General features: G+C 36.2%; 1 protein-coding gene across 2 annotated transcripts in view; it reads left to right on the top strand.

Moving 5' to 3' along the window:
- Pdzrn4 (PDZ domain containing ring finger 4) overlaps positions 1-26,871 on the top strand; it is a 385,332-nt gene that overhangs the window by 226,148 nt on the left and 132,313 nt on the right. Inside the window, exon 1 of one of the 2 annotated variants that reach the window (XM_058576451.1) lies at positions 13,174-13,598. The exons of the other annotated variant lie outside the window; for it this stretch is intronic. Coding sequence (XP_058432434.1) covers positions 13,530-13,598 — 69 coding nt within the window. The 5' untranslated portion in view covers positions 13,174-13,529. Of the gene's footprint in view, positions 1-13,173; positions 13,599-26,871 lie in introns of those variants that run through there. 2 annotated transcript variants of the gene reach the window in all.

Consider the following 26,871-nt stretch of genomic DNA (forward strand, 5'->3'; position numbering starts at 1 on the left):
TGCACATAATATGGTATTCTTAACAGACTGCCATGAAAATTTTACTCAACTTCTAATGTTAATTATATATTCCTGTATCTCTCCCCAGAGCAGAAATTTCCAGTTTACCTTGCCACTGTATTCCCACCCCACAGTGGGTAAATTGTTATATATTTAACTTCCTTAGCTGTTGAGATTTTGAACAAGCTTGTAATTGTAACCCTTCCAAATCATTCAGAAAGTGATATGGCTCTTGGGAGCTTGGGTAGGAAAAGATGGTTTATATGAGGGACAATTACTTCAGGTAATCAATTCTGTCAATAACACCAAGAGGCAGAAGCTATTAACTCTATCTCACAAATGGAGAAACAAAGACTCAGAAAGTTAAACATGGTTTTGTTGCTCAAATTGTGGAGTCAGAATCTAAGAGCATGATTCTTATTCTGAAGCCCATATTGTTCCATTATTTTGACTATAGGGAAGTTCTTCATGTCCTGAAAATTTATATTCTCTGAGCCACACTAAAAGATGTCCATTCTGTATCTGTTTTCCTTCAGGCCTTACCCTCCTTATGTAAAAATAATTATTTATCACTTGATCAGGAATCAGCTCAATCTATTTATGCTGTAGTTGTGTGCTATAGAGTTGCTGTCTTAACCAAGTTAAGACGCAGAGTTCCTCTGAGAGTCTGTATTTCTGAAGTGGGCAAGGTATTTGTGCAGAAGAATTGTTGGTTCTATAGGATCATGTGCTATATAGACTGCATATATAAAACTATAATTCCATTTCATTTATTCTATGCCCCCAACAAAAAATAGTGCTTACTATATAGGTAAACAGATGACCTGATTAAAGTCTGGATGGCTTATAGCAAGATTGACATTTCTGAACATTCATTCAATTATGCTAGGTAAAGTTGCTGTATCTCTCTGCACAAAATAGCTCAAGAAGCCTCTAGAAGTCACCATGACATGTTATTGAGTCATGATGACTTGAGTTTTTTCATTTAAATACATACACTCAGAAGTGTTGTCTTTGATTCTAAGTTATGCTAACCCGTCAGAGTAACAAGCAATCCTTAACGCCTTCTTGGTTTATTGAAGTAAAGCTACAATTCTCCTTCATCAAGAATTAGTTAGGTCTAGAATCTCCTGTGGATGACTTTCTTGTAAGTGGGAGTCAGAGATTTAGACTTTTCCTACCATGTGGTTCCATTGCATTGGTGCCTTTAGCTAACTGTCATGTGAAAGGTGGAAAGAGAGCAGCTGAAAGCAGATTTCAGAAGCCAGGCCTGACAGTGCTCTTAATTAGCACTTCTACCTGATTCTGTAGACTAGAACTTGTCATATCTTCCCACCAAGGTACAAAGAGATGAGCAAATATAGGCTTCTGGGTCTCATAAAAAAGAAAATAGATTAGTTAACATATCACATAGGCCCTGTCACAATTAGGAAGACTTATGTGGATCAAAACTATACTCAGAATAAATGATTTAAAAGTATTTTCAGTAACAAATTTTTAACCAGTTAATATAAAAATAAAAGAATCTATTTAAAATAAAACCTTATACCCATGGTTATATTGCTTTATTTTTATATTTAAAAATTAAGTTAATCAAAATTCAAACCAAATGCCTAAAGTGAAGTCAACTTTCACACATGAGTGAGGAGACTAGCTGGACAGAAGTTAAACTAAGAGCTGGTCATTACAGGTTATGGGAAGGAGAAAGGATGGTCAAGGGGTAGGGGGGAAAGCTCAGTCTACCTACACACAGTGGTAGGGAACATTCAAATTTATTGGCCCAGTAGAGAATCTGCTGGCCCAAGAACAACTGGACATTTTTTTAAACAAGTAATTTTCTGTTATATTTTAGATGTTGTTCTTCTGTTACCGAATGAGCCTTTAGTCATACCTGTGTTTTTTGGCAAATATGTCTGAGAAAAATCCACCAGGTCTAGGAACTATTGTCTCCTATCTTGTGACATAAAGTCAGAAAAAAAATATGACTATATTTACACTTGGGTCAGAGGATTCACTTTTAATTTGACTTGAACAAACAACTCAAAGCATTCATCAGATGTTAAGCAAATACTCTAGAGTTGATCTAATTCAGTCAATAGCAATTGTGGATTTTTAATGAGTCTTCTTTTACCTACTAAAACCTATCAAAATATAGTAGATTCTATATTTATCAGAAGATTTTCCATAATGCACTACAAATTATCAAGCAAAACTGTAAACTTATTCACTTGTTTAAAATATACAATTTTTGTTATTTATAGTATCACTAGACACCAAATTCAATTCACCCAGTCAATTCTGACTGGGGCTAAGTTGCTTGTGATTGAAAGCCATTTCACATGGTGCAATAAGTAGTGGTGATAAAGGACTTATGGTACTCCAAGTCCTAAAGCCTGTGGTATTAGAGCAGTGGTCATGCAAGTTCTGCCTAGGAAAATATAGCTCCAATTTGGAACGCTTAAAATTGTAGCTTTTTTATCTATCTATGTGTAGGCCTCCTTCCTAATTAATCTGAAGTAGGAACAGGTGTCTTGTGACTAAGTCCAATGGGAAAGGGCCAAACCTACTCAAGATGCATCACTCTTCCTAGAAAACAGTCACTTAATTCTCTTTGCCGATCACCAGCCCCTGGAAGTTGGGCCAATCACTATTCCACTAGTGGATGGTAGGTTCATAATGCTGATCCAGAAGCCAAATTTCAGATTAGCTGCAGGTACAGTAAGAATCTGACCACCTGCACACCCATAGGTAGGATGTGTCTGGTGAACTGAGTGACTCTCACTCAAAGTCAGCGCTACACAACTGCTTCATTCATGGAACACAGGGCTAAATCCACACAATGCTAAATGAAGTGGATCCTGATTCTTAGCCTCTGAGAGAAGAAGGGAGTCCTCCTAGAAAAGGTGGGGTCTTTAAATCAAGTCACTTCAAATTTAAATCTCCACCATTTAACCAATTCTGTGACTTTGATCAAATTACATAATATTCTGACCACGAGTTTTCTTTTATGTGAAAATGACGACATATATCTCATAGAATTTTTGTGAGACAGAAAATGTTTTAGATATAGTAGGTGTTTCATAAATGTTAGTTCCCTTTTCAAATTAGTAAAAATCATGTAGGAAACCATATCAGAAATTGTCATAATGTGAGGCAGTCAAGAGACAGAGTCTGGTTTAACACCTTATGTGGAGATTTGGAGGAGGGAGAGGAAAGAAGGCAACACATCTGAATCTTCTGTGGGATGTTTAAAAATACACATCATCAGACCACTTTCCAAATGGGCTATTCTCAGAAATATGGGGTAGATTTTATGTACTTGTAACTTGAAAACCCTTCCTAATTGATTCTGATGCACATCCCTAGAGAAGTACCACAGCTTTGGAAGCAGAATATGGTGAATTGAACAGAAGTTACTAGGTGAATACTTGTGGAAAAAAGAGGATTCATGCCTTGGCCCAGTTTCTACCTCCCATGATCATAGAGGTCCTTTCTTCCCCTTTTTAACTGACATTCACCATTACACCAATCATTGCTTATCCTAGGGGAATCTGACCCCTCCTAGAGAAAAGTTTCAAAGCATCTTTCTAGACATTTGCCAAAATGTAGACAAAGCAATAATATGGCTGCCTGCTCATTTGAATAATTTCACAATAATAGAATATAGACACTTCTGTATGTTGTAAAATGTGAGCTAATATTTATTAAGCAACTACATGGAATAGGCCCCAGGGAAAGCACGTATTCACAAACTCCTTTGGGGTAGCTGTTATCAATATCCTATTCACAGTGAGGAAACTGAGGCACCTAAGTGTACCTAAGTATGTAACTTGTTCGAGTTCATATAAAAAGCTTTTTAGAGTGAATTGCAAGTACACTTTTAGATGACTTCAAAATCTAAAAAGTCTGCTGGTGCAGTGGCACATGCTTGTAATCCCAGCAGCTCAGGAGGCTGAGGCAGGAGGATCGTAAGTTCAAAGCCAGCCTCCGCAAAAGCAAGGTGCTAAGCAACTCAGTGAGACCCTGTATCTAAATAAAATACAAAATAGGGCTGGAGATGTGGCTCAGTGGTTGAGTGCCCCTGAGTTTAATCCCTGGTACAAAAAATAAAAAATAAAAATAAATAAAAAGCACCTAAGTGTTCCTTCTAATGACAATAGTATCATGAACTAGAATTTGTATGTAATTAGACATTCTATATTATTATTTTCACAATGAATGAAGCAGTATTAGCATTCTGATTTCTAGTGCCAATGTTTTAAAGAGCCATGTGAGGGCCATTTTTAAAACATAAAAAGGTAACAAAGGACAAGGTAGGTCTGAAGCTCCCAGGACCAAAACAAATAAGTGATTTCCTAGGATCTCCCAGGTAGAGAAAACTTCAGACCCTGAATGCCTTAATAAAATAGCTTCTCACTTAAAAAATAAAATAGTTTATCTCTTTTCTTGCTATCTCCTTACCTGTCTTACTTTCTTCATTTAGTTACTAGTGACACACACACACACACACACACACACACACACACACAGCTAGGGAATGAAGCAGAGACAAACATTCCAGGTTCTGAAATGTCCAAGAACACAGATCCCCACATAGCATTCCATGTTAATTCCTTGCATAGTCCCTATAATTGTCTTAATCTTTTATATAATAATGATCTGTGTAGGTATTTAATGATTTCTTTCAGTACAAAGTTTGTTCCATGCAATCTGGGATCTTTCTTTCTATGTTGTGAATATCATGATAATGACTAAGTGAGCAGAATTGAAGAATGATAGAGGAATGATCATGTTTCATAGTACCCAATAAAAAGTAATAGCTGTTAAAAGAAAAAAGGAGAAGGAGACAGAGAGGTTGGGACCAGGGAACTGAGGAGTAAGAAGGGCTTACAGATGTATGTTTGTAGGCAGAGAAGCAGAACCCAGCTGAGTAAAGATGGTGGACTGAATCTAGGAGAATGACCTGGGAGAAATGGAAGGAAAAAAAGAGAAACTGAGCCATTCACATTGACAGTGTTTTGGCATTAGGTGTAGGCTGTAGGAAGAGCCAAGACAGACACTCAAACCTCAGAATTGAGCACCTGGAGATACTCAGGCCATTCATTCATATGGGGCACATGCAGAGCAGCAGTTATGGGGAATAGGATTATAATTTAAGTTTTGATAAGTTGAAGTTAATGTGCTATGGTGGACAGACCCAGTGGAAATATCAGTAGTTAATGAATAGTGAATCTGAAGCTTAAGAAATTAAGTGTGGCAATTTAGACTTGGGAGTCATCAGCAAATCTCTACCTTCACTTTTCTCAAAACCTCCAAAGGTTATTGGTCTTGATTAACTGTTGGTTATTCCTCAATACAGAGGTATGATATGACTGTCCTATTGTCAATGTATATATTCCCTACCATAAAAAATACTAAGAAAGAAAAATATTCTACAGTTTGGGGTACATATTCAGTGCAGCAGTACCCCATCACCAGTGGAGTGGAGTAATGTTATGAAATTGCTTAGGTTTTATTCAATCTATTTTATGCAGTCATGCTTGAGGACGCAACATGGAACCTGGAAGTTAATTTTAGACTACACGTCTAGTCCTCAGGGAAATTCTTACATCTCAGTGTGCTGCAAGCATCACCAGAATTTTACCCCTAACCATCTAGGAATGTGCCATAATAATAACTACTCCTCAGGAGCAGGAAGTTTAGGATGCCAGTTCAATAGTTGATCCAGACTGCTTGCATTTGAGTTCTCCTCCCCCATTTACCATTCATGTGACCTACTAATCACCCATGTCAGGAGGAGTTATTTATAGTACATACCTCATAGTGTTTATATGAGAATTAAGTGAAATTAATAATACATAGTGCTTGAACTATAATGTACAAAAAGAGCTAAACAACCATTTTTTGTTTTCTTGTTTTCAAAAAGGGCCAGGAATTATCACCATGCTTTGCTTATAGTACTATTCAATAAATTCTGGTTGAGTGAATTTACAGAGCATTTACCCCTTTTGCAGAACTAAACACGGTGATGGTAGCATTCTGGGTAAATTCCACATAGTACCTATAGTGTTGCTGAATAGTGTGAAATAATCAAAATATTATTTAACCTCCAATGAAATGAAAAACCAGTATTATACTGGGCTAGGTTAGTAGATATTAATATTCCTAAAATAAATGTTTTTGGGCTCCCTATTTCATAAATGTATAAGCCTAGCTTCATATGGTATAACTGGTTTCCAGTATACTCAGGTATGCACTGCTTACACATTGCACATTTTAAAAATAGAGTAGCGAAACTATTACTAAGAGTGTATTACATCACAGTCCTTATACAGAGAAGTGCGTGTGTGTGAGTGTGTGTGTGTGACATTTATCAAACAGGTACTTCCTGGGCTACCATTTCTGTTATACAAAGAACTAGTAAACAAACAGCCTTTAAAATGATTGAATAACCAGCCTAAATGTACAGTAGCAAACAAGGTGAATAGAGGAATGACCATAATAGTCAAAGAAGTGAATTTCAAATTATGTCAAGTTATGACAGAAAAAATAGAAATAGATATTTGAAAATCTAAGATGGAAGTCATTCTTATCATGACTCGACTCTGTCCTGTGATTACTAGTAGCCATTATGCATTAGGCAAATACTCTGTGCCAGGTATACTTAACATGTATCATCACAATGGCTTTGTGTCTTGCAATAACTATATGATAGATCCTGTTACCATCACAGTTTTAGATATGAAGAACCAAGAAACAGAGTGAAGAAAATTATAATAACAACTTGCCTCACATTACATAGATAGAAACTGAGGAAACCAAGACTTGACCCCAGACACATGACTCTAGCTTTCATGCCTAACCTGCACACCAGTGTGGGCAAAATCCTTCTCAGTTCATGAATCTCTTTTCACATTTGTTCCCTTATTTCAATCTGTGTAATCAGCCTGCAAGGTCAGTATTATATCAGAGTATATAAGTTGCACAAAGCCACACAGGTGAAAGTGACAGGGCTCAGATAAGAACCCCAGTCCTCTCTCTTGACATCCTACAACTTTTCTTTCCATTGCAGTCTAGCCTAGGACCTGGCAGCTGTCAGGAGTTTGTAAGTCAGTAGGGCCATCTTGGTTCAGCAGGCAATGACTATAGTACAGATTGAAGGTGGCCAACTAGTGAGCACAGTGTACAAAGGATCAGCACATTGATCTGTGGAGTTATAACTGGGGAAATGGAGGACACGTGGGAACTGTCAGCAGAGCTTCTTTCTAAATTCGTGACATGAGTTGATGCCGCACAGTGTTGTGGAAAACACTAGATTAGTGTCAAAAGGCAAAATCCCTAGACTCCCTTGGAGTGGGAATGGCAATACCTTATAAATTCTTCATTAACAAATGAGGGATGATATCTGACATATTTACCTCTGAGTTATTGTGGAAATGAAACAAGATGATTTATAATTCCAAAAACCTTGCACTCATCATATATCATCAGATTTATGATAAGCACTGAGTAAATACTTCTGGAATAAATAAGCGAATAAGTGGCTGTGATATGGATCAGAGTGTAACTTTTAAGTGTGCAGGTAGTATATTCATATCAATACACAAATAATACAGCATATGTTCTTATATCTCATTTATTTGTATCCCTACCCACAGACATTTTTCCAGACTCTAAAATTTATATTTATAGAATCGAATCAAATTGAACATATTTTATGTTTATAATTCTTCAGTCTTTTAACTTTAACATTCTAGAAATATCCCTAAAGGAGAAAAATACCTGACAATTAGCTATGGAAGCAAAAATACAAATTTATGTCACTTTGCCAGGTTCAGGTAAACCATTATCTCCCAGTTACATTCATTTATTCAATACGTGTTTATTGAAGTCTTGAAATATGAATGGTACCATGCTAGAAGTTTTAGGAACTCAAAAAATAATTATATACTTCTGCTTCCCTCATCTGTCTTATAATCCAATAAGAGGGGTGAAGCATGATATATAGAGAGGGGATACATGCTTTGAAATGGGAATGGATAACATGCACCAAGAATTTAAAAGTTGTTGAGATCACTACTAGACAATGAGGTCAGGGAGACAAGAGAACATTTAAACTGGACCACAAAGTGTCCAGAGACTGATTTGTAGCATTTCCAAAAAAATAAGCAGAATGAGGTACTATCTGGGGTAAAGATAGGATGGAGTAGACCTGTACACCTCAGGATGACTTTGCTGGAGCCTTTTCTAGTGCCCTGAATCAAGGAATTCCAGGATCTGAAACTGAGTGCTAAAGCCAGCAAAGTCCCAGGTGCAACAGCAAGAATTGGTCATCCTAATGTGCATTGAGGACTGTGAGATCTTAGCTAACAGAGTATTCAGCTGTAAATACAAAAACATTTTGGTACTTAAATAGATAAAGTTTACATTTTTAACTACAAACCACTTCCCCTATTTTAGGTTCCATCTATTTTAAGTTATTCTCCACCACCCCCACCACCCCCTTGCCTTTAATTTCAGCACTTACAAGTACTAACCTCTACTTCCTCAGTCACCAGGAAAATACATATCAATGGCGCTCTGGCTTCCTCTGCCAGAGAAGTAGGTCAGCAATTAGCTATTGAATTCAACCACAGCATTTGTAATTGGAGAACTGAGTTCCGATCTCTTTACTGAGGTTGACCTTGAGCAAGTCACAGTCTTTCTCTAAGCACCAGCTTCTTTGTCTCTGTGTTTGAATATAAGATACATAAACTTTAGAAGATGTTAGGCAGCTGTATGTCTATTAATATTCAAAGGTGCACAAATATCCCCTAAGATGAATGGGGGATTGGACCCAGAATGGAAATGTGTAGCCACACATTCAAGTAGTTGGAAAGCATGCCCTTGAGGAGAGTGGAGTTACCCACTGAACTTCTACAACAACACAGGAAAAGAACATCAGAGTGATTGCAGAAAACAATAGAGAAAATGGGCAGCTACAATTTCAGGCAGCTGTCATAGACTCAGGACTTAGCCAATTCAGGATAGTCCTATCTGGCTTTCTATCCCTCCTTCAGTAGAGACTTCAGTAGAAGATAGGTACATATTCCCTTCTTATCTGCAGGGGATATGTTCCAAGACCCCTAGCAGATGGCTAAAACTGTTGTTACTGTATACATACTTAAAGTTTAATAGATAGAGTTAAAAATAAACTTTAGAAAGTTTAATTTATAAATTAAGCATAGTAATAATTAACAATAACATACAAAAATACAATTATAGTAATTTACTACCATAAGAGTTATGTGAATGTGATCTCTCTCTCTCTCTCTCTCTCTCTCTCTCTCTCTCTCTCTCTCTCTCAGTGCTTATTGCATTTTCACCTTTTCTTCTTGAAGCACTTCATGGCTTCTCTTTGGCATATTCAAATAGCCAGCATCACTATGCTTGTGCTTTGTGGCCATTATTAAATAAGGGTTGCTTGAACACAGGCACTGTGATACCACAACAGTTAATCTGATAACAAGACAGTTACTAAGTGACCAACAGGCATGTGGATACATTGCACAGAAGGATGATTCACTTCCCAGGTTGGGTAAAGTAGGACTATGTGGATTTCATCATATTATTCAAAAGGGTATGCAATTTTAAACCTTTGAGTTGTTTATTTCGGGAATTTTTCATTGAGTATTTTCAGACTGAAGTTGACCCAAGTAATTGAAACTGAAGAAAATGAAACCACAGAAAGCAAATTGTGAACATGGGGGGACTCCTGCACTGTATTGACTAGCAGGGATGAGACAGGCATAGTCTCTTTTCTAAATTAGTATTCAATAAGTCTTCTTACACATAGCAAAAATATAGAAAACACCTAAAACAAAGGTCAGATTAATGAGTATGTGAATATTTAGTTAAACCAGTATCCAGGTCTGAAGTTAAAATTATTTTAGTCTCACTAAAACTTTCAGTATACCTAATCACAGACCCTCTCTCCCACTAAGGAGTACCCTCTTGACTTTTTTGGCAATCATTTTCTTATTTTCAAATTTATCATTCAAATTATGGTCATATGGAACAGAGTTTAGTAATGCATGGAGCTTTGTTTTCCATGCCATTGAAGTCTCTTTTAATCCACAGGCCTCCTCTCTTTCCCTCCCCTCCCCTCTCTGAAACTGGAATATGTATATGTCTATGCAGTGTTGCCCACAGTCTGAATTTGGCTGATTGCATCCTTATGGTGTAGTTCAATATGCTCCTCTGTCCTTTATCTTCATTGTAATTTGTTCCTTGTGGAAAGACTATTTCAAGAATGGTGTCATTTTATTCTATCAGGTGGCACATAGCATTCACTCTTCTCTTGTGTGAGATTCTGTCATAGTGTCAGCTTTCAATTCACAGTGCCCAGATCTACTAATTGATTAAGGATTTCTGGCTTAGGCATAGTCTATCTTTATTTCTTTCTTTGTTATCCTGAATGGGTCTATAAAGATAAATTCCTTCTTACCTATTCTTTAGCTATTCAGGGACACAATTTATATAAGAAAATCCAGAAATTTGTTGGATGTCTTCCTTTCATCTCTTGGTTAGGCTCTTCATCTAGATCTTGGCAGACACATGTCCTATTTTGAATGTATGGGTGTGGAGTAAACTCACAAATATTAAATGCAAATAAAAAACTGCATCTTGAAATACATATAATATATATTCTTACATATTTGTATGTTTTTTCCCCTAGAGAATTTGGAAAGATAGTCATTCATTCTCTACTTATTTTTTATTCCACATTATCATCCAAGAGAAATCGTATCTAATCCATTTGTATTTTTAAAATGTTGTTCATATTAATGCTTTTATCCCTTTCTGTTTCAAAGGTTATGTTCAAATACAATATTTAGCTTTTTAGTCATTGGAAAACCCTCATATTCTAATGACATTTAGAGGACACTGGCCTGGCAGGTCTCCTTTGTTCAAGTCACTCTTTAATTCTTTGGGATGAGCCCATTAGTAGCAGAAGATGGAATCTTTCCAGGGTAGATGGGCCAAGGGCAGCATTTGATAAATGATTGGAGAAACTGCTCTTGCTTCCTGAGATAGAAACAAAAGAACAGAGGGACCAATGATGAATAAAGAAAACAGCCAAGAGGAATTGCTGAGAGAATCACCTCATGTGTAATCGCTTCCTTCACTGGAATGTTCATTCTTCACTTTTTGATCACTAAGAAAATGGTTTTTAAAGCTACATTGTTTAATTTTTCTTAAAACCCAGGTATAACATATTATGATCAGAAAGTTGCCATAAGTAGAAGCTTTGACCATTGTTTCCTATAACTTTTTGATCACTAAGAAAATGGTGAAGTTATAGCAGTGGACGAGGCAAACACTTCCTTTGATAGATAGGTGAGCCATCCTTGCCTTATTGCATTCTAAGTCCTTGATCTGGCTTTTAAAATACCGAATCTACATACTTGATAATCAGATATCCATTCAGAATTTAGCAATATAGAACCCTTCAAAAAAAAAAAAGTCAATGTTTTCTTGGAAGATGTGAAATCTACGAAAATAACACTTCATGGGAAGTGACAGAAGGACTCTGAAAATTAAGACTTTTATAAGCATCAAAAACATATATTTTACAACTACTGCACATAGGGATTTTGCTTCTCTTTGTGGCCACTGGTGATTTTCATGATTTCCCTTCATATACCTCCTCGAATGCATTTTTTTCCCATAAGGGAGTCACACCTTAATGAATGTCTCCTACAAGTGGTTTCTAATTTGGAGAACTTTGTTCACAACACATTGTTCCCAATTATGGTGCCACTTTCATGTAGGTCCCTCAGCTTGGCTTCCAGCCAAGTTGTTAGGTGAAATTAGGCCCAGAAAATAGGATTATTACATCTCAAGGGAAACAACCCATGAGCAGCAGATGATTGCTCATCTCCTCACTACTTACTGGTGTTGAGGTGTTGATAGTTGCAAAGCCAATTTGTTAACAATTAGTGCTCATTAGAATCATTTCCTGTTATCGATTCTAAACATTTGACAAAGCACTTTTAGGAAATTGGACCCCAAAACATAGCAATACGTAAGTGTTGAGCAATTAAAAATCTTCAAGATCCAGTGTAATTCCTAACCAGAGTCATCAGTTTCCAAGTAATTATTTTTGCTTTCAAACCCACCTGCTATCCTGTCCAGTTTAAAGATGTGCTGGAACAAGGACATACTTCTTAATTAGCAGAGATTGTAGATAAAGCAGTGTGGAAACAAAAGGAATTTTCTTTTATTATCTGCTTTGGCTATTTGTAGTATATCTTTAAGGGACAAAAACTGCCAGCTTGCAATACAATTTAAGTATTTCTGAGAGTGTGAAATTAAATGTATTACTTCTATTATCTAAACATCTAAGCTTAGTTTATAAGTCTTTCACCTTTGCACATTATGAATGCTAAATATAGAATCTTAAATGGCATCACTGTGCATTACATTAGAATTTAAATATTGCCATTGTCAGCTTTCTGAAATATTATATATGACTTTAATAAAATTAGCATAAATACCATATGCATTTGAAATTTTCTCAGAAAAAGCATTATATTTATCTATTTTTTAAATATAGATCTACATGCATTACAGTGCTACAAATTTATATTCAATAGAAATGCCCTTATTATCTAATTAAAATATTTATTATCTGTATAGTATCATGTACTCATACCTGCTTAAATGTTCTTTATTTAGACTGTTTTCTCTCCTTCTTAGTAAGTAACAGTGTTTGTGTATGAACTAATTATTTATTTTTGTAGGATCAGAATTAGAAATGAATGAAACCCCCCACCTCTTTTTCATTTCTCATATTACCCCCCCATTTTTTTTTGCTTCTAGGTTTATTTTGTAAATTTCAATAATTGCACCTATTCATTTCTCTCTAGATTTTATAATGCTTAAAACATTTTCTCATTGTTGAAAACCATGGAGATGTGAACTAAGTCCATTTCTATTTCTGAATTTCTTACAAAACTGTTATCAATGGAGAAATTAAGTGTGTGCTCTTTTTTGAAATGCCCTGTGCTCAACCCCTCTATCCTTAATAAACAGAGATGGTATTGACACAAGTGAATTTTGTTTAACCACACTACATTTGCTTCTTAATTAGTGAATATTCATCTGTCATCAGCAGCAGCTATGACACCCCTCCCTGCTAACATGTTCTGTCATAAATAATCAATGAGGCACTATTAATATTCATGAGCTGGAATCTGTGTAGTCATGTGCACTGATGCAGAGACAGGGGGAGTGTTGCCATGAACTGACTGGAAACTCTGTGTGTGTATCCGTGAGTGCAAGATACTTAGGGAAAGCGAAGAAGAGCATGCTGCTACACACCACCCTGGCTCATGCTTCCAGCTAACAGCGGTTTGTCTGTGTTTCTGGACTGAAGTGACTGATGAAAAACAGTAGTCAAGTCTGGAGGGTGATTCCCTTTCAGTTCACTTGCCTTTCAGTTCTGGGGAAATTAGAAGATTTGCTCTCTCTCTCTGCTTCTTAGAATGGGCTGCAATTTGTGCACTTTTCAGAAAAGAGAGGAACACTACAAACTGCTCTATGAAGTTTCCCAGGTGAGTGCAGGTCTAATACCAGCAACTAAATAGCCAGGCTTTGTGTTTGTCTGAGAGGTGGTAAATGAATTCTGGCTAGCTTTATTTTATTTTATTTTTGTTTTTATTTTGGCTTTCAGTATATTTCAAAATTGAGGGTAGATGTGCTGGTTTGGGGCTTTTTATTTTGGGTTTGGGTGGCAGTTTTCAGTTTCCTTGCCACTCCCCCTTCAGATGACTTCCTGTGGGATTCTTTTTAACATTTTGTGTATCTGCTGCCAAGATGTCAGTCAAGTAAGAGGAGTAAAACTGAGATCCATCTCTGTAATACTTTGAGATACCTCTTTCATTTTGGAATAATGTTGACATTTGAAAATCAGTTGTATCTTTGTCTGCATAAATATTGGGATTTAATAGGTCTATGATCTCAGTTATTTTGAATAGACAGGAAAAGTTTCTTGCCAAATCTTGTTAGCCAGAGGAAATTATTTGATTAATTAGGAATTTTTGCTTTGGTTTAAGAGGAAGACCTGGTATTTTGTGTGTGTGTGTGTGTGTGTTAAAAAAGAAAAAATATTTGACATGTCTTGGCTTAAAAATGAGATAAAGAAATATTTTTACTACTTGATCTTGGATCCTTTTTAAATAATTTTTTGCCTGCTTAGCCCTGAAAATTAAATTCTAAGAGCTTATTATAGTATCTATATGTGACCTAGGAAAAAGTATATTAGTTTATATATTTCTTTAATGTGTATCTAGGGACTTTTCAGAATAAAAATAAGAAAGTCATATACACAGCTTTCATAGTTTTAATAGAATTCTGTTAATTTACCATTGTATTTGAGCAGGTTCCCTTGGGAGTGAATGCTCAAATACAAATGTCTTGTCAGGCAAAATAAAGTTTATTTCCCCTTCCAGTTTGCTCCAGATGTGACACTACTACTTTTGTTTATAGACAATATTGCTGGTAAAAGATGATGTTTGGGATGTTGGTGGTCTGTGGCCCAGCAGTAGCCAAGTGCCCACTGCCTCCTGGTTCCCTCAGATTCCCCCTGACGTGATTCATTTCACAGTGGGCTAATTACAAAGTGGATTTGCTACACATGAAACAGCCTCCTCAGTTGCAATGTTAATGCACATTTTCATGGTAATGTGATCAGAGGCTCATTAGCCAGTTTCCAAAATGATCCTCTGCATTAATTAAATATAAAAATGACTCCTTTATCACCATAGAGAGGAAAAAGAAGATTAACATTGTTAATTACACCAGGGGCAATACCTTTTGCTTCTTTTTATTATTATTTTTTACTACAAAGTTGCAAGGATGGGCTAAAATAATATTCATTTTCTGGATAAGCTCTCATCCACTTTGATTCATGAAAACAGTCTCTAGGTGGAACACTTTCCTTTAGTTTGCTTGTTGGAGTTTGAGTTCTAGTATTGTTTTTCTTTGGGTGGTCAAGGAGCAATGAAGTAGATTCATGAATCTATTTTTTTTCCTCTAAATTACTAAATGATATAAAAGTATAATGTGGCAGAGGTGATAGCTGGTGACCCCCAACCCCAGCATTATGCCTAGGTTAAGCTGTTTATATTCTAGTAAGAAATCAAATAGGATTACTGCATTCAGAAAAGACCACTGTATTTGCTAAGGCACAGGAGCCTTTGTTATGGATTTTTAAAACGCTTGTCTGTGAGTTTTGCCTTCAAGTGCTTCCTAAATCTTGAGAAAATAGATAAGCCATACTCTTTATTGCCTCTACCTGTACTCCTCCATATATTTATTTTATTTTCTCTACCACTGAGTTGCAGTACTTATGATCTTTAATAAAGGGGGTGAAAAATGAAGTATTAGCTTCCATTTAACTGGCTTTTATTAGATAAGTTAAAAGCCCAGCTTAAAGGTCTTGCATGTGCTTTCCAAGAGGATCCCTCCCACAGTTTGTCCCCAGCTTTGCCTTCTATTTTATTGAGTTAATGGAATAGATAAGATATCAAAGGAAACCAGTGATAGGCTCATATAATACACTGAAGCCCCGTGTGGTGCTGCAAACTAGTTTCTATATTTATTTGGAGGAAAGGCATCTCAGAACACACATGAAAGTGAACAAGTTCTTAACCAGGTGTTCAGGAGGGCACATAGCTGCCCCTGTAAGAGAGTATTCTGTTTACAAAAGTGACTTGAGATTGGAAGGCTGAGTATTTCTAGCTGGTATATTAAAACAGATTAGCTCACACAAATATTAACACCTGATTGCCCAAATCCTATGCATTTAACACTTGTAATTCTCAAACCACCTGCAGTTTTGTTTCTTTGGTTATTATTTCTTAAGAGCTTAGGCAAATCAAAGTTTAGCAGGGAATGTGATAATGCAAAATTAGCAGTGGCTATTAAATGCATGCCCAACAGTAAAACGTTTATTTCTTTATAATAGAATCATTATGATGTTGAACTTTGCCACATTTTCTTTCTAGATTTAGTGACCTGGTAACACAGGCCAACTAGAATACAGTTTCAGGTTTATAACTGCAGTAAACAAAAGCAAATGTGTTCACTGAGGAATCTGATGAAACAGAATGATGTGCTTGAGGTGTGAAATGAGGTCAAGTTTTTATTTTTTGGTTTTTTCTTTTTGTTTGTTTCTTTTTTTGTCTTTTGCTGCTATGGAGGAGCTGAGACTTTCAATTGGCAGAAGAATTGGAATGTTGCCTCCAGACAATTATTTTCAGCTGGAACTGGGCCAATGAGTGTCCAATATGAACCCAGATGCAAGAATCCAGGGTTTGGGGAGATTTAGTAACCTTCCCACCAAATAGTCTTCATGCCTCTTTATGCATCTATTAACTTTTACATGTGCCAGGAAAGGAACTATTTTCTGCAGTGACTTATTTTATTCAAAGTAGGTTATTTATTAACCTCTTAAGAATTAATAAGTGGGTAATTTGAACAGTGCCCTTCTATTGACATGAACTGAATTGCCTGTTTCATATTAATCTGATTAAATAACCACCTGGACCAAAAGAGCTACTTGTAAGGCATTTCTAACCTAATAACAGATTTACTTCGGAGTGAGATGGTATGATAATTTCCCTAATCTAATGACTTCTTGGCCTGATTTTTCTTAGAGATGAAATGTAACTTTTTGATTGATTCGGTGATAAAAGTTATCAATGGGATGTTTGTTGGTGTTAAATAGTGTGTAAAAGCAGGGGCAAATATTTAAAAGTTCATGCTGTTAACAGAAAAGTGTTTATAGGATTTCATTTAAATCCTATAATGTAATAAGGCAGGATTCTGTTCTAATTCACTTGCCAAATTAGAGAAAGGAAATTAATTTGCTTTCAATCTCAGCAAAGCAAAAGTAGCACAGTGCTGATTTCTCCAGGCCATGTCACTGCTGGGAGTCTGTTTTCTTCTTGTGAACACTGTGGCACAAGCAGAGATGATTTATTAATTTGAATGTTTGTGCACAGCTCAGAGGGCTGCCCACCATCTGCATCCATGAATCAGTATCATCAGCTGGAACAGAACCTGCATTCATGGTAACTACCACATTGGCAGCAGCTGACAGAGAGCACTTATGGTATCCTGGCACGGCACTGGGTACTCTTCCCCACAGCATCAGCTTTTTTTATTCCTTATAAAAACTCTTTATCAGTAAGGAGTTGTATAATCCCTTCCCCTAATTTCTACATATGTGAAAGTCAATTCTATTGACGGTGTTCCTTGAATCTTATATAATTTCCTTTCTCTAGATACCATCCTAGATCATTGAGAAATTCATATTGTCTTGTACCATGGAAGCCCAATTCAGCATCTCAACCTCTTTCCCCAAACGCCATGTTTTCCCCCACATTTCTTAGCTAGTGAAGGTCTCACCCTACTGGTTTTCAAGACAACTCAGAACCAATGAGTGGAAATGGACACTTCTGTTTCTGCATCCACACATATAGCTTTCCTGGTTAGTTTTCTTCTTCTCATTCTCAGGCCTCAGTTTCTGCCTTCTCTCCACCATGGATCCTTCAATAACTTGCTCTGAAAGCACACTGAGAACTTTCCCCTTCAGTTTGTTGGTAGTCTCGTCCACCCTGATTGCTGCTGCTGTAATAATTTTCTAGAAAGTGTTTAATGACTTTTGATTCCTATAAAATGAAATAAAAATTTCTTATTCCAGTATTCAAGGCCCTACTTGGCTGACTGTCTCCCCATTCTTATCCTTATCCTTCCAGATCTTCCTCTGTTTTGCTTTCGCTTTTCTCTTTAAGTCAGCATTACAACTTGTACTCTTGCAACTTATTTCCTTTTCTTGAATTTCTGTGGAACACTCTCTATATCCACCTCCAGGATTACTTTTTTTTCTGCAACTAGTTATTCAGATGGCTCCTTGGGCAGAGAAACTTCAGCAATTATTTTATTTTTTTTTATTGGTTATTCAAAACATTACAAAGCTCTTGACATATCATATTTCATACATTAGATTCAAGTGGGTTGTGAACTCCCATTTTTACCCCAAATACAGATTGCAGAATCACATCGGTTACACATCCACATTTTTACATAATGCCCTATTAGTAACTGTTGTATTCTGCTACCTTTCCTATCCTCTACTATCCCCCCTCCCCTCCCCTCCCATCTTCTCTCTCTACCCCATCTACTGTAATTCATTTCTCTCCTTGTTTTTTTTCCCATTCCCCTCACAACCTCTTATATGTAATTTTGTATAACAATGAGTGTCTTCTTTGATATAATGTGAGCAACTAAGAACAGAGCAGGGAGGAAGAGCAGGAGGAAAAGATTAACATTAAACAGAGACACGAGGTGGGAGGAAAAGGGAAATTGCATGGAAATGGAAGGAGACCCTCATTGTTATACAAAACTTCAGCAATTATTGATGAACAAAACAAGTAGACTCTCCCACATTGGGATTCTGGTAACCTTGATTTGCATGTTTTAGAGCTTCTTTTTCACATTTGTCTGCCATGTAGTATAGTCAGTTGTGAATGACTGAATGTAAGCATCTGGAAGACAGTTCAGGTGTTCCTTTGCTACTTTCTCAGCAGTTTCTCAAGATCCACACAGTGCTTTGCTCACCCACAGGTTCATTGCAAGTAAGTGTCTCATGAACAGTTTCTGGAAAAGGGCCTTATCATTGCCTTCCTCTCTGCCCCATACCTAACAGTTTATTAGCACTTTGTGCATGAAGTTGAAAGTTTAATTAGATGTTTTTCAGTCTCAGAAATTTATCATGGGAATCATGTCATTAGTAATGGAATTAGGATACAAAAGTAAGCAGAGAGAGAGAATGTGAGACAGACAGACAGGCAGAGAAAGCTTAGAGCTGGGAGCTTGAATTTTGGTGGTTCACCACATCTGTGAGGATCAGACATACCCAAAGAAACAGAAACATCTGAGAAACAAAGCAGAAGGAGCTAAGAGAAGCCTAAAAAAAATAAGTAACAGGGCCTGAGAGAATGACTTCTTTCCCCAGATCTAATACACTCCCCAAATAAACTCCCATTTTATTTGCTTGACTAAGCTATCTTTCCCTACAACCAGAAGAGCACGTGAAGACACATAACAACATATTATGTCTAATAGATTATGTCTTGCTTTTGTTGACCACCTATCAGGTGCCTTAAACTCTAGACATGTGATTCAGTTGAATGAATTTTCAACAAACTTTGACTTCTTCATATGTGGAAAGTCCTAAATTTTGTTATGATGAACACAAAGACAAATGTAACAGTCTTTGCTTTTGAGAAACCCACAGTCTAGCATCAGAGGAAAGATACATAAGCAAAGATTTTCCATGTAATATGGTAAGTGAAGCATTAAATAAATATAAGTTGATGGGTGTCTATAGGAGTGCAAATGTGCTCAACATGATGGCAGCTTGGGAATGGAGAGGAAAAGGCAGAGGAAACCAAAAAGATGGAATGGCAAAAAGATCCATTGACATGGCAAATAGGTGCTACATGGGAATAGATTTGTGGTGGGGAACTATAAGCAGTAAGTGTTATGAAAGCAGAAAGTGGGAAGAAGGCTCCATAGACATGGCCTGAGAGTGGATAATACCACACCCTAGAGGGTCTCTCATGCTGATTTTAAGTTTTTGTTTGTAGTGTGTTCTCTTTTTTTTTGTTTTGTTTTGTTTTTCTTTTCTTTTATTAAACAGAAAAAGTGCTCTGATAAGTGGTTACAATGTGGATTTGTTGCAGTGTGTGTTGTGGGTGGGTGGGGATGGTGAAGCCAAGACAATGAAAAGCAGTATCAATTGGGAGGCTGTTGCAAAGGATATGTTAATCTTAGACTGCAAAGATAGGGCCAAATTGAGACCCCTCAGGACATAAATTCAGTAGGTTTCTGGCATCTGAGATTGAGTAGATGTAGTGAAGTTTACAGAGAGAAGAAATGAGGAGAGGGGGGGTGAGTTCTGGAAAGAACAGGAAGGCTGTTAATGCCATTTCGGGGCTATCTAGGCAATGTTCATCATACAACTGAACCATGAATCTTCAAAACAGAAACCTGGCGTATGTGTGTCTGTCGGAGGAGATCATTAGGCCAATGTAAAAAATGGGAAGAATTGAAAAGTGAGAAGTTGCAAGCCACAGATAAAATATTGAGAAACAGGCAAAGGAGAAGAAAGGAAGACGAAAAATTTAATTTGTTACAGAGCTAGGAGAATAAGCAAAAAGTTATAGGATAAGCCCAGAGAAGAGAGTTTTAGAGTAATGGCTATTACAGCCAGGTATATTGGAGTAACTAAGAACTAAAGAACCACAATATCTTTTTTTATATATATATTTATTTTTTAGTTGTAGTCAGACACAATACCTTTACTTTATTTATTTATTTTTTTTATGTGGTGCTGAGGATCAAACCCAGGGCCTTGCACATGCTAGGCGAGTGCTCTACCACTGAGCCACAATCCCAGCCCAAGAACTACAATATCTTTACACTTGAAAATATGTGATGCGCTACCAGATTCCTCTTTGGGAAGGACTGGCCTCGGGTGTTAGGAGTATGTGCAGGGAAAGACTTCAACTCTTACTCTTTGTGGACTATGGTAGTCAGAGAACCCCTCACCTGAGTTCATTCCCTTCCTGAGAAGTTCACCTCCAATGACGGATTGATACAAGGATAAAAGGGTCTGGCCATCTTAGCCTCACTTGGGACTCTGAGTGTCAATTCAAACTCAAGAGCCCCAGGGCCATTGATGGGCATGTCTCATAGTTAGTTCAGTCTTCCTCTGTCCAAACCTACTTCCTTCTTCTCCCTTGCAAAATAACAAAGACTTCTTAGTAAACATCTTGCATAATCTACTCTCAGAGTTGGCTTCCTAGACAACATAACCTGATGATGATTACAAAGCATTTCAGCACAGAAATGTGAAAAAAATAATCCAGAACTGTCTGGAGTTGAAGCAGAGATTGACTGCATTTTCCAGAAATTGAGATATGACAGGTTATCAACAATGGAGTTTCTGCTAACATTAGAGTATAACTTTTCTTAATCTTTTTTTTTTTAATACAAAAATACTAAAAATGTGTGAACATTAAAAATTTATATTCACTTTTCCTTTAAAATCATTAGAATATATACTTAATCTTTTTTAGATCTTTATGATTTATTTAATTGATTTAGACATAGGAGAAGGTAATCCATCTGTAACTACACAACTAGACAAAAAACTGCAGGAAAATATTTTCCCTGTTCCATATTATATGCAAGGGAGACATGTTAGTAGTTACATTGAGATCTTGAACTCTTCAATTTACCTGATTTTGTTTTTTAGGAAATAAGATATCTGATGAGAAATTTCTTTTTTTCTTCCTTCCTTCCTTTCTTTCTTTGTATTTGATTATTTATTTATTTACTTTTGGATTAGAGATTGAGCCCTGAGGCATTTTACCACTCAGCCACATTCCCAGCCCTATCTATTCACTAATTTATTTACTGAGAGACAGGGCCTCCCTAAGTTGCTGGGGCTGGCCTGGAACTTGCAGTCCACTGCCCCAATCTTCCAAGTCACTGGAATTACAGGCATGTGCCACTGTGCCCAGCTAAGAAAATTCTTTAATTTTAATTTATGTTGAAAATATTTTTCAAAAACACATGCTCTGATTTACATAATTACTAAACAAAAGCGCATTGGTTATTTTCAGTCAGGTTAGATGGTAACAAGTGAACCAAATATCTTTAGCAAACAGTAGTTTCTTAACTTTACAAGAGTTATTAAGCAAGTATGAAGATTAATTGATAGTGAAAAATCCCTCCACAACAGTCAATCACCGTCCAGTACATTCATTTTACATAAGTAGATTTTCACATATTGAATTTTCACAAGTCATTTAGTAGGTATTCAATCAATCTTATTAAATGATTGAGAAAGGCACCAGAATTAAATCACTAGGTACTCAAGAAGAGGCTTCCAGGCTGTGGCTCTGTGACAGAACTGTACTCTTGAAATGCTTATAATTCATGGGGGGAAAGTGAGTTCGGTATCTAGAACAGGGGTTACCTCAATCATTTCAGCTTTCGCAGACAATGTTTTCCTCTTTTTCCATCCTAGACGTCAACCTTAAGAATTTTAGACATTATTCTTAAGAAACTGGGACTCATGTGGATTTAGGTATCACTGGGTAGTAATTTTGTCTACACATTTACAATTCTTGATAATTCAAGTGCAGCTGTGTTTTTCATATCTAAACACAGCATTTCCAAAGTCATCAATATAACCTGTTCCATCTTTATGTCCTTCCAGCTGTAGTCATGACTTCTCTCCTAATTCTAACTCTCCCAATGTGCAATACCAGCTTCAAAAGAGTTATTATGAAGAGTTCATTGTTTCTGTCAACAAATTGCTCAAAAGGTAGCAGCCTCATATTCTCCTGTGTTTTGACATCTAACGTCTAATTGCTAATCTGTGCCATTCTGTAACAAGCTGTAAATCTTGCTTTATGGTTGTTTGGATCCTTGTAAAGCTTTCTCCCTCCACCCCTTCTGCTTTTTGTAGCTTTATAGAAACATTGTGGGAAATTGTTTGGAAACTGGCTCTCATTTAAGTAGAAGCTGGATGTTTTTCTGAAGTAAACTTTCTCACTCCCAAGCCATTTGATTGTCTGTTTCAGGTATCTTTATTTAAAAAAATAAAAATAAAAAGACTCTTTCCAAGGATATGTGAACAGAGAATCTTTAAAACAGTATGGTTTTAAAAAATAATAAATACGTAGATGAAAGATCACTGTTATAAGCAGTGATAATGTTTTCCTAAAGTGTAATTTTAGTAGAATGCAGAGGTTATATTTTCTAAAGAAAAGAAAGTTTGAAAAAGTGTGTATCCCATTGAATAACTGTAAATAATCACTCCACACTTGCTTTGTGCTTAGGTCTCTGGTAGATAGTAATACAGGATGAAAAGGAAGTATAAACTCAATCTAATCTTGAAGGAATGTGTCATCACAAAGCAATTAGAAGAAAAATTTTAAAATGTGTGACCATAACAAGGGACACTGCAGAGAAAGAACAATTCTGTATGGGCAAAGAACAATTCTGTAGGGGACTTTATGGAACAGCTTAACTGTGACTCTTATTTGGAATGTGCTTGATCAATATCAAGATTAATTTCTTAATGCAGTATGATACCGTATATTCATTCAGTCAAAAGTAAGTATTTGGTGTCCAGGATATATTGTAAAAGCAAAGTCATAGAAAGATGACTTTGTGGAAAATTAGAAGAAAAGCCTTACTAAACTAGAATATGGGATGTGTATCATTATTGAAGTTCTTGATCTCCATGCAAAAATGAATGAACTTGGTGCCCTCATCACCATAGGGCACTGTACACTCTAAGGATGCAATCATATTGAGTCTGAGGTCAATTAATATCATAGAATGTGTATAAATATTGTTTTCTTGGCACTTTACTTAAAAGAACACAGTCATGTTAAGTTGACCTGTGGTCAATAAGTTTACCATTCAATCCATGAGCATGCTATGTAAGTCCTTAGTGACTCATATTTGTAATGCTTGAAGATAGTTTTGCCTAAGTAAGTATGTACCTCAATGTTAAGACAACATGGGAAATAAGGGAAATGTTCACTAACTTAACACATGAGGTGTTACTGAGCCATAAGTAGTACTAAATACCATGCATAGTATAGTTCATAGGAACAGCACTGTGCACGGGGAAACAGAGGCTTTCAAATCTATCAACAATGCCACTTATTCCCTCTCTCAATGTGATTTATTTAACATCATCAGCCTACATTTAATAGATTAATACCCACCTAAGAGTGTTTGAGGATTAAGTGAGAGAATATATTTAAAGGCTAGAACACATTACAAGCATGCCATGAATAACAACTTTTATAGTTATGATCTCATTTCAATATAATAATGACCCCATGAGATAAGTAACATCATCCCCACTCTGCAGATGAGAAGACTAAGACACAAGTGATCAAGTGACAAATTAAAAATCAGTAAGAAGAACACATGGAATTCAGACCAGAATCTGCCAAATGCTAATATCCAAGTTCATTTTATTAGAATTTCAATATTTCATTCCCTTTGAGTGCTCCATACTTATCCCCTAAATTGATCCATAAATACTGAGCTCCTGGCATATAGCAGGTACTCAGTAAATAGCTGATAAAGGAAGAAAAAAGAAAGAAATGGAAGGAAGGGAGAGAGGAGAGAAGAGAAAGAATAAAAAATGCTATTTAAATCTCTCCTTGATATTTATGGAAGTTGTTCTTTTGGGTATAAGAAGAGAAAAAATGGTCCTCTTTACTACTTCTTTCCATATCCCCTTAGCAGCTTAAATCAAATCATTTCATCTACAATAACTCATCAATATGAAGGCTTGAACACCTCTCACCATTTTTTCCATAAATCCATGTCCATCATCAAACAGCCTCCATAGTCCATTTCCTCATTTTCTCCTAACAGCTCAAATTTTAGCCAAACTTAACTACAATTAAGAAACAATGTGATTCTTCCCATCTCTTTACCTTTGGACACAAAGTACCTTTTTCCTAGAGAGACTTTCCCAGCCCAAGCTCATGAAAACCCAATTCTTCATGACTCAATTCAAGGTTTGCCATATATGAAGTTTTCTATGAACCCAAGACAGTGTAGTTATCTCTTTCCCATATTCCTCTTTGAGGATGCATCATAATTTGAAATATAGTCAGATGTGTTTGTGTTTGTATGCAGTTCTGCTGTATCTGGGCAACTTTGCCACCTCATAAGGTATCTGGCACTGAGTAAGTACTCAGTAAGACTGAGTTAGGGAGTGGAGACATAGTAACAACTGCATTTCCTACAGAAATCTTACCTTATTATTTTCCCCAATATCCAGAGAGATCCCTCTGAAAACAAAATTATTAAAGAGACTGTGCTGTGTTTTCTTGATTTTAAAGATTTCATCTGTTTTAAGAAACACTTTAATTGTAAGGCTCATTATCAAATTTAAGAACAGTTTTCTTGGGGGGAAGGGTTAACAGGCATTTTAATTTGAATATTTTAATATGCATATTGATTACAAGCTACATCCAAATTTCAGAAATAATAAAATACTGGATAGAACAGATGTGTTAGAACTGATTTGTAAAATGGTCAATTTTTTTCTCAAAAAAAACCCCAAAACACTATTGACCCTTCCTTCGCACCTACCGTGCTCCATTTCCCTGCCTCTTATCCCAGACTGAAGATGTCAAAACCCAGGAAAATGTAGATCCAGTACTCCAGGACCTTATCTCAAAATCTATAGTCATTATGGGAAATTCTAGTTTTCTTTACTCATTTTTTTTCTTTCAAGAAGCTCCCTATAATTCTTCAGCTAAGTTGTATAGCTCTCCCTGAAGTGTGGGTCAGGTGTCACTTTTCCCGGGAAAACTTCCTGGAGTCCTGGATTGGGTAAACCCTTGCTTTTCTCTTTCCAAGGTACCCCAGGCTTATGTCTGTCATAACATCCTAAAATGCTATCATTTGACTTGCTTATGATTTCCAATGGTCTCTAACTTCAACCGCTGCATCTTCAGACCCTTCTCTGGTACCCACATGATGTTTCTTGAGTCAAATGTGAAGGACTAAGCCCACATGAGCTGTGTGTTGCAGAATAGTATGATGTAGGTGACATAAGAGCATAATAAAGTTGTTGTCTGCCCTCAATGCTTCCTGTAACAGGCCTCAGCAATACAGTGTACACAAATAACCACAGTGCCAGGAGCAGCAGTGGTTCCGTAGGAGAGAAAGGGACAAAGTATCCTGAAAGGTCCCTCTGGTGATGATTTGCTTTAGCACAGATAAAAATTAATGTGCCTAAAATAAGACGTGTGTGTGTGTGTGTACTATTAACAAAACTGTTTATCATATATCATTATTATATTATATATAATATATGTTATATAGTATAAAACAAAACACTATTCTGTGTGTGACTAAGTGAATTGATTATTGATTATTGATTTATTAATTGTCATGTTTCTCCTTTTGCTATCTTCTATGCTATAAAATTGAATGTGCTATTTGGTGTAAGAATAGCTCAATAATACTTCTTTTTTATTTTACATGATTTATATTTATCCCTTTTTTAAACTTTATTTTATTTGTTTATTCTTTTTTTTTATGTGGCGCTGAGGATTGAACCCAGGGCCTCATGCGTTCTAGGCAAGCATTCCACCACTGAGCCACAATCCCAGCCCCAATTTATGTTCATCTTTAAAATAGTAAAAGTGTACCTAAAAAATTAAACTATTTTTCATATATGCTTCTCCTTAGAATAAAAAGAATTTAAGATGATGGTTGTAAAATAAACTGGAAATTGCCTAAATTTTCCCTAATGATGATGCCTTTGGGCTCCATAATCTAGCACTAATATGAGAATTTCTCCAAGTGCAAATATTCCAGTTAAGATCACTTACAGCAAATACTAGCCTAAGAGCATCATTAAAATTATTTCAAAAATTTTAAGCTCTAAATAAAACCTAATCCAATTTAATAAAATACTGAGAATATATTTTTCTAGTAACACAGAATCACATTTCTTTCACTTATATTAAGCTGTTTCTTTACAGCTAGGATATTCTTTGAACCACAAAGAATATAATCAGAGTAAAGATAATCTGCCTTTATATCCAGTATCAGTTAAGCTTTTTAGGAAACTAACTCAGGGAACACAGATAACTTCAGATAAAAAACTCAGAGAGGATAGACGTTAAGTTTTTGCAAAGTTATTTTTTAACCAAGATTAAGTTTTCACTCCCCCCAAAAATCCACTCTGAACTA

Source organism: Marmota monax, unplaced genomic scaffold (assembly GCF_021218885.2).
Source record: "Marmota monax isolate L192 unplaced genomic scaffold, Marmota_monax_Labrador192_F-V1.1 WCK01_AAM20220418_F8-fsc00012, whole genome shotgun sequence".
NCBI classification, from domain to species: Eukaryota; Metazoa; Chordata; class Mammalia; order Rodentia; family Sciuridae; genus Marmota; species Marmota monax.